This window comes from Pinus tabuliformis, chromosome 6, assembly GCF_031772625.1.
Source record: "Pinus tabuliformis cultivar Carrire ecotype Pingquan chromosome 6, CPIR1, whole genome shotgun sequence".
NCBI classification, from domain to species: domain Eukaryota; kingdom Viridiplantae; phylum Streptophyta; class Pinopsida; order Pinales; family Pinaceae; genus Pinus; species Pinus tabuliformis.
Window position 1 is genome coordinate 862,245,566 of NC_142292.1, and position 16,898 is coordinate 862,262,463.

Sequence of the window (16,898 nt, forward strand, 5' to 3'; positions counted from 1 at the left end):
AGGATGCAGTTGCAGGTATGCTGGCAGAATGTCAAGGAAACCACGGGCACAGGTCAAATGATGGAGGGATGAAGAATGGAGCTACGCAAAAATGGCAGCAGATGAGGGCTTGAATGGAGGTACGTAGGGAGGAGCGGAATGCTTGCAGGGTGTGCGTAGACAGCAAGGACGGATGCAAGGAAATGAACGTGGGTGTGTGTGCTTGCTGTGGATAAGGTGAAGAATGGAAAACACTGGCCAAACAACGATGCAGCGAGAGAAAGGTGGATTGAGCTGAGGGTTTTGGAAGTGATTGCTGCAGATAGCTGAGAAGAAACACACAGAGGGAGAAAATGCTGCCAGCGGGAGCAAACTGTGTGGAGGTGAAGCAGCAATCCCACAACCTTTCATTAAAAAAAAAATTGAAAATTTCTGTCAAATTGAAATCCCAGGCAGCAAACAGCTAGCCTGGAAAACCCCCACAATTTTTCGCAAACCTTAAAAAAAAATTGAATCTTTTCGCTTTAGATTTCCTTGATGAAAACCCCACAAGAAATTTCCAAATCTGAAGTAAATATTCCTACCAGAGCTGATCCTGAGGCCAGATCTTACCCTCCAGGGCATAGATTTGGCTTCAGACAAAATGTTTTCTTCCCACCTGCAACCTGCAATAACAAAAACCGAACACCCAGAAATAAAATATACAAAAAACAAAATTAAAAACCCTAAAACCAGCTAAATAATTATAGTATTCACAGTTTAAAGGCTCTAAATAGCCAGATTTGTCAGTATGCCACAGAAATATTTTCAGAATTTTAAATTTAACATGAGATGCTTCAGAAAACCCTTCATGCATTCACAAGAAAAATTCAAATGATAAGCCCGGGATCAAAACTGGCTGGGCTCTTTAGAAAATGCTTTCTCGGGAGTTGGCTGGTTTAGCCGAGAACTTCCCCAAACGCCCGTTGATCTTCGAAATCTAGATTTTCCTGCACAGCTTACTTCAACCATTAACAAAGAAGGAGAAAATGATACTAAAATCCAAATGTAATGGAGATACCTGCCATCATATTCAGAAATTTAACTACCATTCAAACCCTAGTGACTAAACAAGATACCTGTGTTTAAAATCACTCTTCATAAAGCTATCATTAATGGCTGAAATTAAAATCATGCACATAAATAAAACATCTTACAACATTTCCAGAAGAGTAACACCAACAAGATTTCAACCCCAAAGTCTTTCTTTATTGCACATGAAAAATGACTACAAGAGAGCTTTCTTTAGCACACGACTCCTAGATCGAATGATTTCAAATGAGAACTGACCCCCTATTTAAAGATAAATTTCCCAACGGCTAATTCGAGTGATCCATGTCAAAGTGATCTCGACCGTTGATGAGGATCAAAATCTCTTTTAATCTCATCCGTCGAAACTTTAAATGCATTTTAATATATTAAAAATTAAAATTTTGCATTTATTTCCTCAAAACTTTGACTTATTATTATTTTATTTAAAAAATTTATTTATTTATTTTTTAATTTATTTATTTTTTATTATTTTTTATTATTTATATTTTTTATTATTTTTATTGGATCCTCGAATTTAGCCTTTGGAAAAATCACCTAGGACCTAGGACTTTTGATGGGATAAAACATTTTCTAACCCTCAAGACACTTAACATCGTGATTTTTTCCATTTTTACATCTCAAGGGGGGAAAACCCATTTGACATAGACCCTCATAGACCACCCATTTCTGCGACACAAATATAATATAGCAGATCAAGCGATTTCTTGAAGGTTTCTATGGTCTAATAAACCTTCCTCATCTTGATTTGAAACCTGGGTGATCGCTTTTCCTTTGGCTCCGCCACAGCCAGGGGAAAATCCCTTTCCTCTCTCCTCCGAATTTCTCTATGGGCTCTCTCTTCCAAGATGTGCACTCATGTTTGGCACAAAGCTTCATCATTAACCTTCAAAGGTAACATATCCTAAGAGCTTTATGTATAGATTGGCCCATACCCTATTATCGGTGCCCACACCTTTTGTAGCCATTCATTTGTTATTTTCTTTGGAATGTCCCCATCAACAAACTTTTATATCAATGCCTCACTGAAATAATCAATGTAAGTCCTCACCCACCATCATCTTAACTCTGGAATCTTTTCTTTTAGTCACCCTCTTCACTTTCTCTATCTTCCCTCCTCTTTGTGCTTTCACTCCTTGATTTGAGCAGTGTTGCACTAATTGCGATTTTATCGCGATAAAATCATAAAATCGCAATATAATCGGCCGATAAAAACGATTTTTTTTTGTGCCTGATTTTTTGAAAAAATCGAAAAAAGTAAAATAAAAATAAAATAATATATATATATCCTCATAGAAAGAAAGAATATATATATATATATTTTTTGTTCTGTGAGGATATATATATATATATCAGTGTTGTTAAAATCGCGATAAAATCGCGATTTATCGGAAAATCGCGATTTTTTCCTCTGCCCGATCAAATCGCGATTTTTATACCAAAAAATCGCGGACTTTTTTTTATAGCGATTTTTTCGGAAAAAATCGCGATTTTTTGAAAAAATCGCGATTTTTACAGAAAAAATCGCAGAGGCACGGGGCAGCGGGCTTTTAATAGGCGAAAATCGATTTTTTTTATGTCATTTTGCTGTTTGCGCGCGGAGGAGGAGGAGAAGAGGTGAGGGAGAGGAGCTGGAGGAAATCAATAGGATTAGACTTTCATTTTATTGTATATGACATTATGACATAATGAGATACATTATCATATTTTTTGTTGATATTTTGAGGCTGAGTTGGGACTCAGGACTTACTATTCAGGACATGATTCAATGTTATGTGTGATTTTAGCGCTAGAAATGATATTAAACATCTTATATATTAGTTTTTTTATCATATTTATGTGTCAATGTATTTATTTTATGTTGTAGATGGTTTAGATATTAAAAAAATTGAAAAAAAATGAAAAAAAATGAATATTTTTGTGCCAAACGCTTTTTTCCCGCTTTTAACGATTTTTTCCGCTTTTTTCCCGACGCCGATTAAATCCCGATCGCGCTTTGTGCAACATTGATATATATATATATATTTTGTTCTGTGAGGATATATATATATATATAATGAGGAGGAGGAGGTGACCCAAGCTACGCCTGTCACCAGTAGAGGACGTGGTCTACCTCTTGTAGCTCCTAGTTCTTCAGCTTCTAGAGCACAGCAGAGTCTACTGCCAACTCGACCGACATCTACATCTAGAGGGGCACAGGAAATCAATAGTATTAGACTTTAGTTATTTGGTTCATTTCATTGTATATGACATTATGACTCATGATATGAGATACATTATTATATTTTTTGTTGATATTTTGACGCTGAGTTGGGAGTCATGAGTCAGGACTTACTATTCAAGACATGATTCACTGTTATGTGTGATGTGGCACTAGAAATGATATTAAACATCTTATATATTAGTTCTTTTATCAAAATTATGTGTCAATGTATTTATTTTATGTTGTAGATGCTTTAGATATTAAAAAAATTGAAAAAAAAATGAATATTTTTGTATGTTACGATTTTTTCCGAATTTTTACCAATTTTTTTCCGATTTTTACAATTTTTTTCCGATTTTTTCCCTGCGCCGATTTAATCCCGATAACGATTAGTGCAACATTGGATTTGAGCCCCTTTTCTAGCCACTCAGTTTCAAGTTATGCCCTTTAATCCCATTTCCTCCATTTTAAGCTATTGGGCTTTGCTCTCTAAACTTGAAAGTTGCATTGTGTTAAGGCCCCAAGCTTGCTTCAAATTCCACTATATCCTATATCCTTGGTCTTGATGCTATCCCCCTGCAATTGCTTTGCTCAAAATATGAACTACCTCTTACCTTTGTTTCTGGTCTCAGAATAAGTGTTTCGAGTTAAACTTCACTGAACTCTGCAAAAATGAGCTTCTGACTATAGTTACCCCCTCCTTTATTGTTCCTCATATGAAACTGAGCCCCATTTAATATTCACAAGTGAACTGATGTTGAGTTTTGTAGCCAACATGGTAGCTTCCAAGTGTTCATCTTTTCCAGGTGTCACCTTTTGAGGCTTGACAACCTTTGACGCCAGCTTTAATGTTACTTCCTTACTCATTGGTGTCTCTAAAACTTTAGAACTTGTGAACGCATCAAGTTCTCCCACTTTAGCAACATGGTTTATATGCCCTATTGAACCTTCCAGATGATGAAACCAGCTTTTTCACCCTCCAATGGGTCTTCAGAGTAATCTACCAGCTGCAACTTTTCCACTATCTCCTTAGGGTTTCAGCTTCATCATCATTAGTACTTCAGCTCTGCATAACATCATGACTAAAATAAAGTTCCTTCTGCATTTTCAGAAAACATAAAAAAACAAGATGGCAATGAAATTACTGAACTGATCAAGGAAAATCATCACAGGGCTGGATTGGGTTATATTGGAATATCAAAGTTTTCATTGCGATATCAAGCAATATAATTGGTGTTTCACTTATGTGGAAGGGATGTAATGTCTTTTAATGGGATGGTTATAATACTAAAGTCTTTAAAAGTACTTCTGGAGGTAGTAAAAAGTGATTTAGTTGACGGTATTCTTCAAACCACTGCAGAAGTAATTGTGTCAAGTATTCCGAAAAGGATAATAGCCACTGAAAATGTTCTGAAGGCCAAACAAATGTCCTGGGAACACTTTGTCAGGTTTATTCATGGGTTTTAAACAATCACTACCATATCCAAAAAATTGTTTTAACCTTTACAGAACTGGGTTAAATAAATAATGTTACATGTTGATTTTATGAAATGTTTTAGTATTTATTTTACCTCATCTGTTTTGTTTGGATTTGAATGCACATTTATCCTTTTCCAGGTGTTGAGAAAACAATGTATTTTAAATGCTGCGAATTTTCTCCAAAAACATTGCTTTGACCAAATTTATGTTGCTGCTCTTTTAATGCAGGAATCTGGAGCAAATAACCCAATTGATAATATGTACAATTTGACATTTTGCAGACATGAACAAAGTGCAACAGCTCACTGTTGTATGGAGATGGTTACTGAAACTTTGGTAATGTAGTATCCCGTAAGATATTTTGATTTTTTAAAGTAGTTTGAAACTTTAAATAGACTGGAAAAAATAGTTAACCTTACAAGAACGGTTAGAGGGAGTCTTGAACAATATTTGCTTCTTTTAGAGGTGTTGACAACAAATGTGATGCTAGAGCCTAGATGTACCTTATTGCCAAGCGATACGTAACCACAGACATTGATGATCTAATATTATCACGAGATACCTAAAAAGAAGCCTTCAGAGCTTGGGCAGTCCTTAGCTGGATCTCTGTGTATGCAGTCTGCAACTTGATGAAGTGGCAGCCATTTGAGGTGCTGTCTTTTCAATTACTTCACTCTCGGATGAGTGCTCCTTAGCTCTGTCTGTTACTGGAAATATCAGGGTCTGGCCTCCTTGCATTTGAGATAGTGCACCCTTAACCTTAAAAATTTCCACCAATGATTCTGCTTGAAAAGTGTATGAAGTTGTTCTTAAACATAGAAATTTAGGTATGTGAAATAAAATCATATGTAAAGGAGCTATTTTTTTAGGCCCCTATACTGCTAGTGTAACCCCTTATTGTTATTAGTACAACCCTCTTATTATATTGTTGCACCCATGTAGTCCCCATATTGTTACTATTGTGCCCCATAAAAACCCAGTATTGTTATTATTGTGCCCTTACATTATTATTGTTATGTCGGCTTTGATTATATTATGACCCCTTAAGCTCCTATATATAGAAAGGAGGTAATGTCATTTGAATCATCGAATAATTGTTCATTTGTGTAATGTAAAGGAGTTTGCCCCCTCGAAGAGGCTGAATTCTAAGGCGTTGATCTATCTTTTCTATCTTTTTGTGAGTTGGTTTCATAACATTTGGTATTAGAGCAAGTATGAATGGAAGAATGGCGAAGCAGGGTGGGAACTCACTCAAAAGTTGCCGAATATCCCAATTCCAACAATATTGCCAGGACTTGAAGAGGAAGGAAAAATCATATTGGAACCTGGAACAGTCACAAAAACAAGAACCCGGCAGCTACGAAATCAATCAATTTCAGAGTATCTCATCAAGTGGAAGAACTTACCTTCTAAAGATTCCACATGGGAGGACAAGAATTTTATACAAAAGCATCAAGAAATACTCAAGCGTTAAGGACAACACTTTTTGAAGGAGGGGGCATGTTAGGCCCCTATACTGCTAGTGTAACCCCTTATTGTTATTAGTACAACCCCCTTATTATATTGTTGTACCCATGTAGTCCCCATATTGTTACTATTGTGCCCCATAGAAGCTCACTATTGTTATTATTGTGCCCTTACATTATTATTGTTATGTCGCCTTTGATTATATTATGACCCCTTAGACTCCTATATATAGAAAGGAGGTAATGTCAATTGAATCATCGAAGAATTGTTCATTTGTGTAATGTAAAGGAGGTTGCCCCCTCAAAGAGGCTGAATTCTTAAGCGTTGATCTATCTTTTCTATCTTTTTGTGAGTTAGTTTCATAACATATTTTGCTCATAAGCTCATTTTTTTGAGTTTTGAGGTCATAAGGTTATGGTTATAAGTGCTTGGCATGTTTTAATGCTTGCACAAGATAACTTATGGAAATGTCATGAAATAGATAATTAGTGTGAGTAAGATTAATTAGATAAATAAGGGCATACTCACTTCATAAAGAAGCACTAGTGTGGGTAAATTAGCTAAGGGTGGGCCTAATTTTTGTAGCTAAATAGCTTGGATTAGAAGTTAGGGTGTCACTTTCTCCTTTTGTATAAATAGGGGAACCCCCCCCCCCGCCCCCCCCCCAATTTGTATATGTTCCACTTGATTATCTAAATAAGTCATCAAATAGATAACTAGTGTGATTAGGATAAATTAGATAAATATGGGTATACTCACCCCGCCAAGAAGCACTAGCGTGGGTAAATTAGCTAAGGGTGAGCCTATTTTTTGCAGCTAAATAGCTTGCAAAAGAAAAAAATTTACTTAAGAGAGTTGTCACAATCGATCATTAGCCATGACTCTCCATGTTCTTTAAATAAACATCATAGGCCAATCGGGTTTTAAGCCACAGATCAATAGCCATTAGTATTGAGGATAATATGAGCCATTGGATCACTCTATGTCTAGAACATATCGTGACTATCAAACTACAATGCAACTAATGCATACTAACGAAACACACTAAGAAACATATTTTTACCGAATAGACACATTAGATTAAGTTGAACTTAAATAACTCCTAAGTGTCTAAATATTGTAACAAATCCCCTTAAGAACAACTTGGGGTAGCATTGAATGATTTATAAAGGTGACACAATAGGAGAAGGAAGGAGGCATTAGAGCCTATACCCCCTTAATGGCAACTTCTTGAACTCCTAACACAGATCAGAGTTTAGAAAACTTTGCTTTTGTAAGAGAATTTGTAAAAGTTTCTGCAACTTGATTATCTGTAGGGCAAAAGAGCACTTCGATAACTTGATCATGAATGAGCGTTTTGATGAAGTGCATTTGTAGCTCAATATGCTTGTTGCACTGATGCTAAGTCGAATATTTGGCGATCTTGATGGCACTTTGATTGTTGCACGAGAGGGTGATCGGATGATGCTGCTGGAATCCAAACTATGAAAGGATTTGTTGAAGCCACAAGGCTTCTTGACTTGCATTAATCACTACTTGGTACTCTGCTTTTGCTGAAGAAAGAGCAGAAGCCTGCTAGTTTTTACAAGCCCAAGTGACAGGTTCAAAACCAAAATTGAAAACATAACATGCAGTAGACTTCTGATCATCAGGGTCGCTAGCCCAATTTGAAGAAGTGAAACCAACCAACAAAGGTTTCTCCCATGCATTGTAATGTATCCTAAATTGAAGTGTACCTTGAATATATCGGAGTACCGTTTTTGCTACTTTCCAATGACTTTCATGTGGTGTTTCAATCTACTAGACAACAAGCCAACAACAAAGGAAATATCATGATGGGTATTAGTCAAATATAATAGGCTAGCAACTGACTATACAAATTGGCATCAACTTCAGTTGCAGTGTAGGCGACATTAAGTTTGACTCTAGACTGAAAGGGAGAAGGGCCTGATTCCATGTGAAAACAATGAAGACTATCACATGCATACTTAGATTGGGAAAGAGAAATTCCTTGGTTTGCAATACTTGGAGGCCAAGGAAATAATGCAAATATCCCGTCTGTCATCTCAAACTTCTTCTTAAGACTTGACTTCACATGGGTTAAAAGTTTAGGATCACTACCAGTGAGGATAAGGCCATCAACATAAAGAAGGAATGTGAGCAGGTGGAGGTGGATTGTCATCCTTAGTGTCATCATTTGAAGAAGAAACCAAAATAGGAAAAGAAGGTGGCACAAACGCCGAAGATGACTCGCAAGCCAAAGAGGGCACAACGGTTGAGTTAGGCTCACAGGCTGAGAGATTTTCATCAAATTTAACATCTCTTCTAATGAATATTTTGTTGGAGTGAGGTTGAAGAGGTCTATAACCTTTACATCTTCAGAATTTCCAACATGTTGCAAAATCTAGTAGGTCTTGTAGAGGGGTACCCTACAAGACAGACATTAGATTAAGTGACAACAATGTGGTGATGGCCCACTGTCACCACAGCCAAAACCCCCTGCTCTTTATGGATTTTCACCAATGGGAAGAGTCCTAGTATGAGGTCACCTACAAGAGGTATTCTAAGATTATAGGTACCAGGTGATACATCATACAATATGTTGAAATTTGGGGCAACTTCGGGATGAATTTCCCCAAGAGAAATGTAATTACCCCACGGAGAAGCCCAACTACCGCAAAGAGAAACTATCTTTCCCCAAGAAAGAATTCAAAATTGGATAAAGCAAAATTATTAATTTTAGCTGGCTTAGCATTCCTCTCATTATTATCTGATGTGACAAATTTATATGGGCAAGCAATGATCAAGGTATTTGTTAAATATATTTGAATATTATCAAGAGCAAATTAAAAAGGGGCTTTTCCTCAAGTTGGCCTCACTAAATGAAGGGTCACATTGGCTCATAAGACACCCCTTGACTCCTCCAAGGATTAGTATAAATAAGAAGCCCTTGGAGCTCATTCAATGCATCACAAGTGCAACACATCATTGATGAAAGACAATTTGAAATAGCCACAACCTTTTGGAGCCAATTCCAAGTGAGGGATGGTCATGTTTCTTTTCTGAAATTGGATAGGCCAAGTTTAAGCAATGTTAGACGAGTTGGGAGGACAGAGTTTGTGCAAGGTTTTGAAGGTAAATCCTTTGTGTATTGACTGTGGGTTGGATTTGTGTCCTATAGTGAGATGTAAGTATGTTTTGGAGGGTTGAGAGGCCTAACAAGGGGCTGATCCAAGGTTGTATTACATGACATCTATAGCGCAAAAGATCAGGCCTTGGAAGAGAAGGTTAGTATAGGAAATGAGGTGATTTTGACGCCATGATTTGGAGCTGATGTGGGCTGTTCTGGTGCCCTAATGAGGGCCGAGGTACCTCAGAGAAAATCCACAAAATTGTGGCCGAGAATAAGGTTGTGAGGTCTAGTGGATTGTTGGGACTAGGCTGCATCCTTTGAAGGCCCAACACAACAAGTTCAGAGCTCAAAAGGAGGTTAATTGAGGTCTTAAAAGTTTGGTATTTGACTGCAAAAACCCTAGCCGCATCAGATTGTGACCTAGGGCCGAATTCCTCAAAGGTGTGCTTAGAAATGTGGCGATTTAGGGCAGCAGGTCGGATGCCCTAAAAGGTATGATTTTGCCTCTTTTATTTTGATAAATATTAAGTGTAGAAGGTCCAGTTTGGATAGTCTTGTATGACATTTAGTGTTCAGTTTGGAGGGTTGGTTAGAAGAGCCCTTAGTTCAGTCCCTTGTGAAGGGAAATAAGGTATGATGTTTATGAGGCCCTTCTAAGGTTTTTTCGGAGATCATTATGACCTAGTTCAACAACTTTGTGGTAAGGGTTTATGTGCCCTATTCATCAGTGATGTATGGTAGTGTGTTTATAACAATAATGTATGGTAGTGAGCTTATGGAAGTGATGTATGGCAATGTCCCTATAACAGTGATGTATCGCAGTGAGCTTATGACCTTGATGTATGGCAATGTCCCTATAACAGTGATGTATGGTAGCGTCCTAATGACAGTGATAACAATGATACTTATGATTGTGATGACAGTAATACTTGACAATGATATCACAGTGTCACGTGCACTTATGTCAGAGATATATGCCACTTGTGATAGTGAGATGGAGACCTATAAGAGGTCTTGTGGAGGGATTGTTAATACCTCCTCGATAAACTTTTCTGTTGCCATCTTACGAGGATCTTGTGTTATCCAGGGTTGCCCCTAGGAGGCCTAATGTGTTAGATGTCAAAAGACTTATGTCTCATTATTATTGTACTTTGTATCTCAACTGAAATTTTGATGAATATCTAAGAAGAAGAAGAATTGTTTTTTTGCGTTTTCTCCCTTGTGGGATTTTTCCCTGGTCTCTGACCTAAATCCTGGTGTCTCCATTGTGTATGTTTTTTCTTCTAATGTTCCTTATTGTTCCAGTACATAGTTAATGTGAATGTTGAATATTCCTAATGGAAATATACAATGTTAAACAAAGAAAGCATAGCAGAAACACATACAAAAATTTACAGCACATTTAACAACCAGAAATCTCCATGAACTGCACTGATCTGAGCCATTTTATCAATAAATAAGAGGGTACAATGTGGTGCTGGAAAGAGTGCACATGGGCTTGCTCAAGGCAAGCTAGCTAAGCCCAAATGAATAATAGAAATCCCTCTGAAATATGCTGCTGCTCTCTCCTCGCTCTGCGCTAAAACTACCTAGAAAATATGCTGCTAGCTGCAAAAAACTGCTTCTAGGGCCTCCTCAGATGCTCATAAAATTTCGGAAAATTATCCCCGGGCTCTCCACCAATAACCCACAAAAACCCACGAAGGAATTGGCCAAATGTTGACCTTGGAATTTCGGCTCAATTTTCCTGTAGGGAATGTAGCTGCTCGCTGAGTTGGGGCCCTTGTTTGACCCCTCAAATTTGCCTGGAAAATTTTGCCAAATTAGTCTTGGCCTCTCCTCAATAAACCCAGAAAAACCCAGAAAGGGTTTGTCCTAGTTTTGACACTCCAAAATTGACCCTCAAATGCTTGGCCCTCCTCCACAAGCAAAAGATGTAACTTGTAGCAAATGTCCCGTTTGCTGCTCCGCCAAAATACTGGAAAAGCCTCCACAACACTTCCCCGGACTCCACCTCAAGTTTCAGTCCCTAACTCCCTTCACTCAACCTCCATGCGTGCCTCCTCCAAGAACTGCGCAGTCCTTGTACTGTTGTTGCCAATCCTCTCCACAAACTCGCACTCCCCGCTATTGGTATGGACTGGTATAGTTAGGACTCCATCCATGGGCTGACACTCGAAGTCCACCGAAGCAAGGGTTGAGATCTCTGCTCAGAGACACTCGTGTTCTAAAGAACACTGCAGACTTGGCTTTAGCTTAAGCGTGCTATGTCAAAGACACAATTTATGAATACATGAATGAATGACCAAAATGAGTGCCTCTTGCTCTATTTATCAAAGAGCTTCCAAATGCCGATGTGGGCCCTGCTCGACTTTCCCCACCAACTTCGCTCCAATGAGAGCGTCTTCCACATGTGGGCCATAATTTTCCATGGGATGGCCCCCATGCTCCACTAGAGCTGCAATATTTCCCTTCCTTCTTAATGTTTGGGCCCCCACTTAATCCCAAAATTTATGTGGGACCTCTGAACCCACATCTCTTAAGTGCAAACTTTTAAGTTTAACTTGTTGCGCTTCTTGTTGTGTATTTTTTCAAATACACTCCAGTTGCGCTCGCACCCTGAGGAGCTACATGTTTGGCTGACAATTTGAATGGCAAGCTTTTGTAGATGGGGTACCCTGGCACCATAGATTCCCCACCATGCATCTACAAATAAAATTTTAAATAAACATAAGAAAAAAAATGAAATTTGAAAGTTGAAGCAAAGTATGAAGTCATGAACTTGAAGAGACAATGAAATTTGAAACAAACTAAAAAATAGTTGGCATTTTAGTCGTCCTATCAGTCACAACCATCTCAAAGCCAAATGTGCCACCTGTCGTTCTGTATATCTCCATTTCTTTAGAGATTTCGGCACGTTCTGCTGGAGATTACAGCATCCTCTGAACACAGGTTAAGAATCCATCCATGATCTTAGCATCAAATACGAACCCACATGGGTAAGAAAATGTGGGGTTCAGGTAGATCCCTGCAACATGAATGGGATGATGGAGTGTGTTGTTCCATCGTTCATCAATCACTTCCCATAGTAGCAGTTCTTTCTGAAGCCCCTCATCTCCCTTATCATCATAGGAGGCCCGAATGGATTCTTTGGCCCTGCCCATGGCCTCATACAAATAGCCCATTGTAGGCTTCTCACCATCAACTAATCGAAGAACCTTTACCAAAGGTTCAGTAATGGTGCACACCTCCTGCACTCCCGCCTAAAAGTCTTCTTGATATGAAACTAATTTGCATATGTCCTCTCCCTCTGGTTTGCGTCTCATTGTCAAAGCACGCCATTCCTCTGAAAGAAACATTCTCTTCACATCTCACATAAAATTCAAAAGGGATTGAAGAGATATGAAACTAGTGGCAAACCGTGTAATGGTGGGGCGCACCAACTCGTTGTTGTTGGTGAATTTTCTCATCAAGCTAAGCACAAATGTATGTTTACATAAAAATTTTGTAATGTTTTTCTATGACTCAACAATATCTTTGACAAACAAACTTTTTCCTATGTCCTCCAACATCAAATCAATACAATGTGCAGCACAAGGTGTCCAAAATAAAGTAGGATGCCTCTCCATAAGCATCCTGTCAGCAACAATATAATTTGTAGCATTGTCCGTTATGACTTGGACAACATGTTCTACACCCACCTCCAAAATAAACACATCTAGCAAATCACATAAAGTTTTTGCATCTTTGATATGTAAAGATGTATCAACAGATTTCATAAACATTGTCCCCTTGGGACAACTAACCAAGAAGTTTATAAGGGTTCTTCCCTTTTGGTCGGTCCAACCATCTGATATCACAATGCATCCTGTTTATGCCCATGATGCCCTAAACTTCTCCAATCTTTTGGTGCAGTCAACCTTTTCATCTTGAAGAATCCGACCTCTAAAGTCATCATAAGAAGGGATTCTGTACCCTGGGCCAACAGTTGCAATAACATCAACAACAGGCTGAAAAATGGATTATACCTTGCAACGCTGAAAAGGAATATCACTCCAAAGGAGAAATTTGGCCAACAACTTGTCAGCTTGTTCTTTCTCAGTTTTTTTAAGCATTGAAGTGATAGATGGTTGTGAACCAGGCATGGTTCTAGGAACAAAAAATGATGAGGCAACTACCGTGTTGGTTGTAGATCTTGGTGCTGAAGTAGATCTAGTGCCACTTCCATGTTCACCTGAGCCTAACACCCTCCCTGCTAGTTGCTTCTTCATTTCTGCTTTGGCCACTCTCTCATGCTCTAATTCTTCCAATGATCTCATGGCTCTTTGGATGATTTCCGCATTTGTATTTGTGCAAGGCCCTACATCAAATCCAGGGATTTGTGCAATGTGATACTTCAATCTATAAACCACCCCTGACATATGATGCGCACACAACTTGCAAGTCAAGTTCATTCTATCAAACCCTCCATTAGGTTCACCAAATTCCCACAGAGGGTCCAATTTCCTTGGCATGGTTGTAACTTGGTTGAACTCTTGAGTTTTAATGTTAGATGAAGTCTAAACTTTGAAGTTGAACCTATGTCACAATAAGAATTGCAAGTTACAAAAATTAAAAAAAATTACATACATGACACAACACATTGAATTTTTTACAATTTAACAAACAAAAAATTCTCAACTCAATCCAAAATGAACTCTCTCCACTCAAAGCAACAAAAATGAAAAAAAACACCATCAAATCCACTCAAAAATCTTTGATAAACAATGGGTTATAGAAACCCAAGCAAAAACAAGAAAAAAACCAAAACAAAATGGCCAAATTTAGTGCCCATACCTGGAAACCACAGTTTGCCGACAAAATTTGATCCAAAGATGAAGTTCTCTTGCTTGGGATGCTAAAATCTCCAAGCTTCCTCCTCCTCTGCCCTAGTAGACACCTTCCAGGGTTCCTCTCCTCCTCAGCTCTCAATCCACCAAGGTTTTTCTCCTCCTCAGCTCCCAATCCACTAGGGTTTTTCTCCTCCTCAGCTCCCATTCCATGCCGATGCCGTTGTCTGTTAAAAAAAAATAAAAAATTATTTTTTGCCTTATTAAACTCGTTGTCCGCCACCTCCACGATAATTTCAGATCAAATTGCGATAATTTGAAGTTAGCGCGATAATTTCACGATTTTTTGAGAAAAAAATCATATTAATTGGGCGATAATATTGGCATGTTAAAAAAATCGCGATTTTTTATTGTTATTGCAATAATATCGCGATTTTCACAACACTGCTATGTGGAGATATTAATTTTTGAAGTTTGTGTGTGGGATTCTGGCTCATATTTGAGGTCGGCTAGGGCAAGATTAGCCCTCATGACAGTTGGATAAGCCCACCAAGGGCTTTCGTTAGTGCCCTTGAGGAACCTATAAGGGAGTGAGGAGAGGCCTCTTTCCTCACATCCAAGAAGCATCTTTCATAGTCTACACATCAGGAAAGGCAGTGCGAGTGTGGGCAGCTCGATTGCGGGCAGCTCGAGTGTAGGTAGCGTGAGTTTGGGCAACTCGAGTGCAGGTTGAGCTTGTAGCAGACTGCACCAGGGTGATGCAGAAGCAGCGCAGAGCTAGGTATGTATTGTATAGATGTGTTAACGTTGAATTGATGCTAGTGGATGGTATCCTAGGAGAGGAGAGTTTGGAAGTCTGTTAGCAACCAAGAAGAAGGGTTTCCTAGGTGGTTGGACGACCTAACTAGGAGTAGATGTTACAACAAGTATTAGTCACCCATGCTCTGTTCGAGGACAGTGTGATAGTGTCCAAGTTGGAGCCCAATGTGCAACACTTTGATGGACAAAAGTAGCTGCTAGAGTGGTTGTCATTGAGCTTCAAGATTTGATCAGCCAGGTGCAGTTTTGAGTAGCCCTAGACTTGTGTGTGGAGAAGGACATCTATAGCAGAAGATGGGTAGTCCTCCTCGCTTTTGTTCATTGTGAGAGATGAGCTTCTTACAGTCATAGGTGGCAGCCCTCTATGCCCTATGTTAGTCTTCATTGGAGCAGCATAGGAAGATTATAGTGGGTTGAAGTCCTTAAGTAGCTTAGGAATAGCAATGGGTAGTCGAGAGTTGTTCACAATTGGAGTTGTGAACAACTCAACAGAGTCTCGATGTGTTGTTCCCTTGATGGACTAAGGAAGAACTCGTGAGTAGAATGGATAGCTGAGATTCAGTGCCCTGATAGACTTGGAGCATTGATAGAGGCAGGTGTTGCAGATCGGGGGCCGAAGGACCGGGCAGGTACAAGGTACGACCGAGAGGAGCTGATAGAGTGCAATACATCAACCAGATGGTCAAAGTATCTTATTGAGGGTAGATTGGTTGTCGATGGACTGACACTAAGCCCCAGTTTTGTATCTTTGTAACTGCAGATGTATGAGGGCCATTATCCCTGGTATGGGAGCCCTAGACTGTTGTATTATTCAGTTTGATTAATATAACAAAGTTGGGTTGTAAAATTTGTAAAAAGTTGTGTATACTTTGTGCACTAGTAGATTTACTGTTGTTTATATTCCGTTGTGCAAAGTAGCTTCGTTGTGATTCTTGGTTTGGTAGCATCAGTGATTTAAGATTATATCCCAAACACCAGGATCGTGGAAAAACAACAGTATATCAAAGCGTGTCTGAGCTACTTTGAGGGTCAGTGAATCAGAGTGTGCAAAGCGAAGCAACTCAAAGGGAATTGTGGGTGTCTAGATCATGGAGTAGAGAGTTCAGCTAAAGACATGGAGATGTGGTCCTGACTGGCTTGGCAACGAGATTGGGTGGGAGTTCTGGTGGATTGGTGGAGAGCCTGGGGAAACACAATTTGTTGTAGGGCAGATTACTGATCATGGACTTCTGTCACTTTGTCATGGATCATTGGGACAACTTGAGGATTGCTTTGGCATGGACAAGATTAGTTTGCTCGAGATTGCTTAATCTCATGGACTGGATGTTGGCAAGCTAGAGTCTTCATCGGATCGTGATGTTGCATATCCGAGATTGGAGGGATTTGCAAAAGTGGTATTTGATCCAAGAGGATGAGTGCTTGCAGGATTGAGCCAATGGAGATCATTTAGGCTCAGAGGGAGTAGCCATATGGAGGTTTGGGATCTTCAGGTTCAAATGTGATGACGCAGAGGCACTACCAAGATTGTAGGGTTCATTCTACAAAGTATGTTGCAGTGATGGATGCCAGATGGGCTAGTTTTCATCGGCGATGATGATGAGGAGACTTCCTAGTGTTGGAAGTACCTCCCTCGCTAAGAGGGACTGTTGAGATTTGTAGCTTGGGAGGAACACCAAATGCTAGGCTTGAGAGTTATGCAGGAGTTGGCACACAAAAGTCTTTTGTGGGATTGAAACACAAGCTTGGGGTTTTGTACCCATCGATGTTGGGGCCAAAACCATGGATAGAATTTGACATGTGATGGATGGAGATGATAGAGGACGTCAAGACGAACTGGACACATCGAAAATCATCGAAATCTGAGTTGTCTATGTGGAGATATTAATTTTTGAAGTTTGTG

The 16,898-nt window shown here is 39.1% G+C and overlaps 1 protein-coding gene across 5 annotated transcripts in view; it reads left to right on the top strand.

Annotated features, from left to right (window-relative positions):
* The window catches only part of LOC149261612 (golgin), a 484,201-nt gene that overhangs the window by 71,143 nt on the left and 396,160 nt on the right, over positions 1–16,898 (top strand). For all 5 annotated transcript variants that reach the window (XM_089422473.1, XM_089422467.1, XM_089422469.1 and 2 more), the window contains exon 4: positions 4,979–5,086. In XM_089422473.1, coding sequence (XP_089278599.1) covers positions 4,979–5,086 — 108 coding nt within the window. The remainder of the gene's footprint in view (positions 1–4,978; positions 5,087–16,898) is intronic.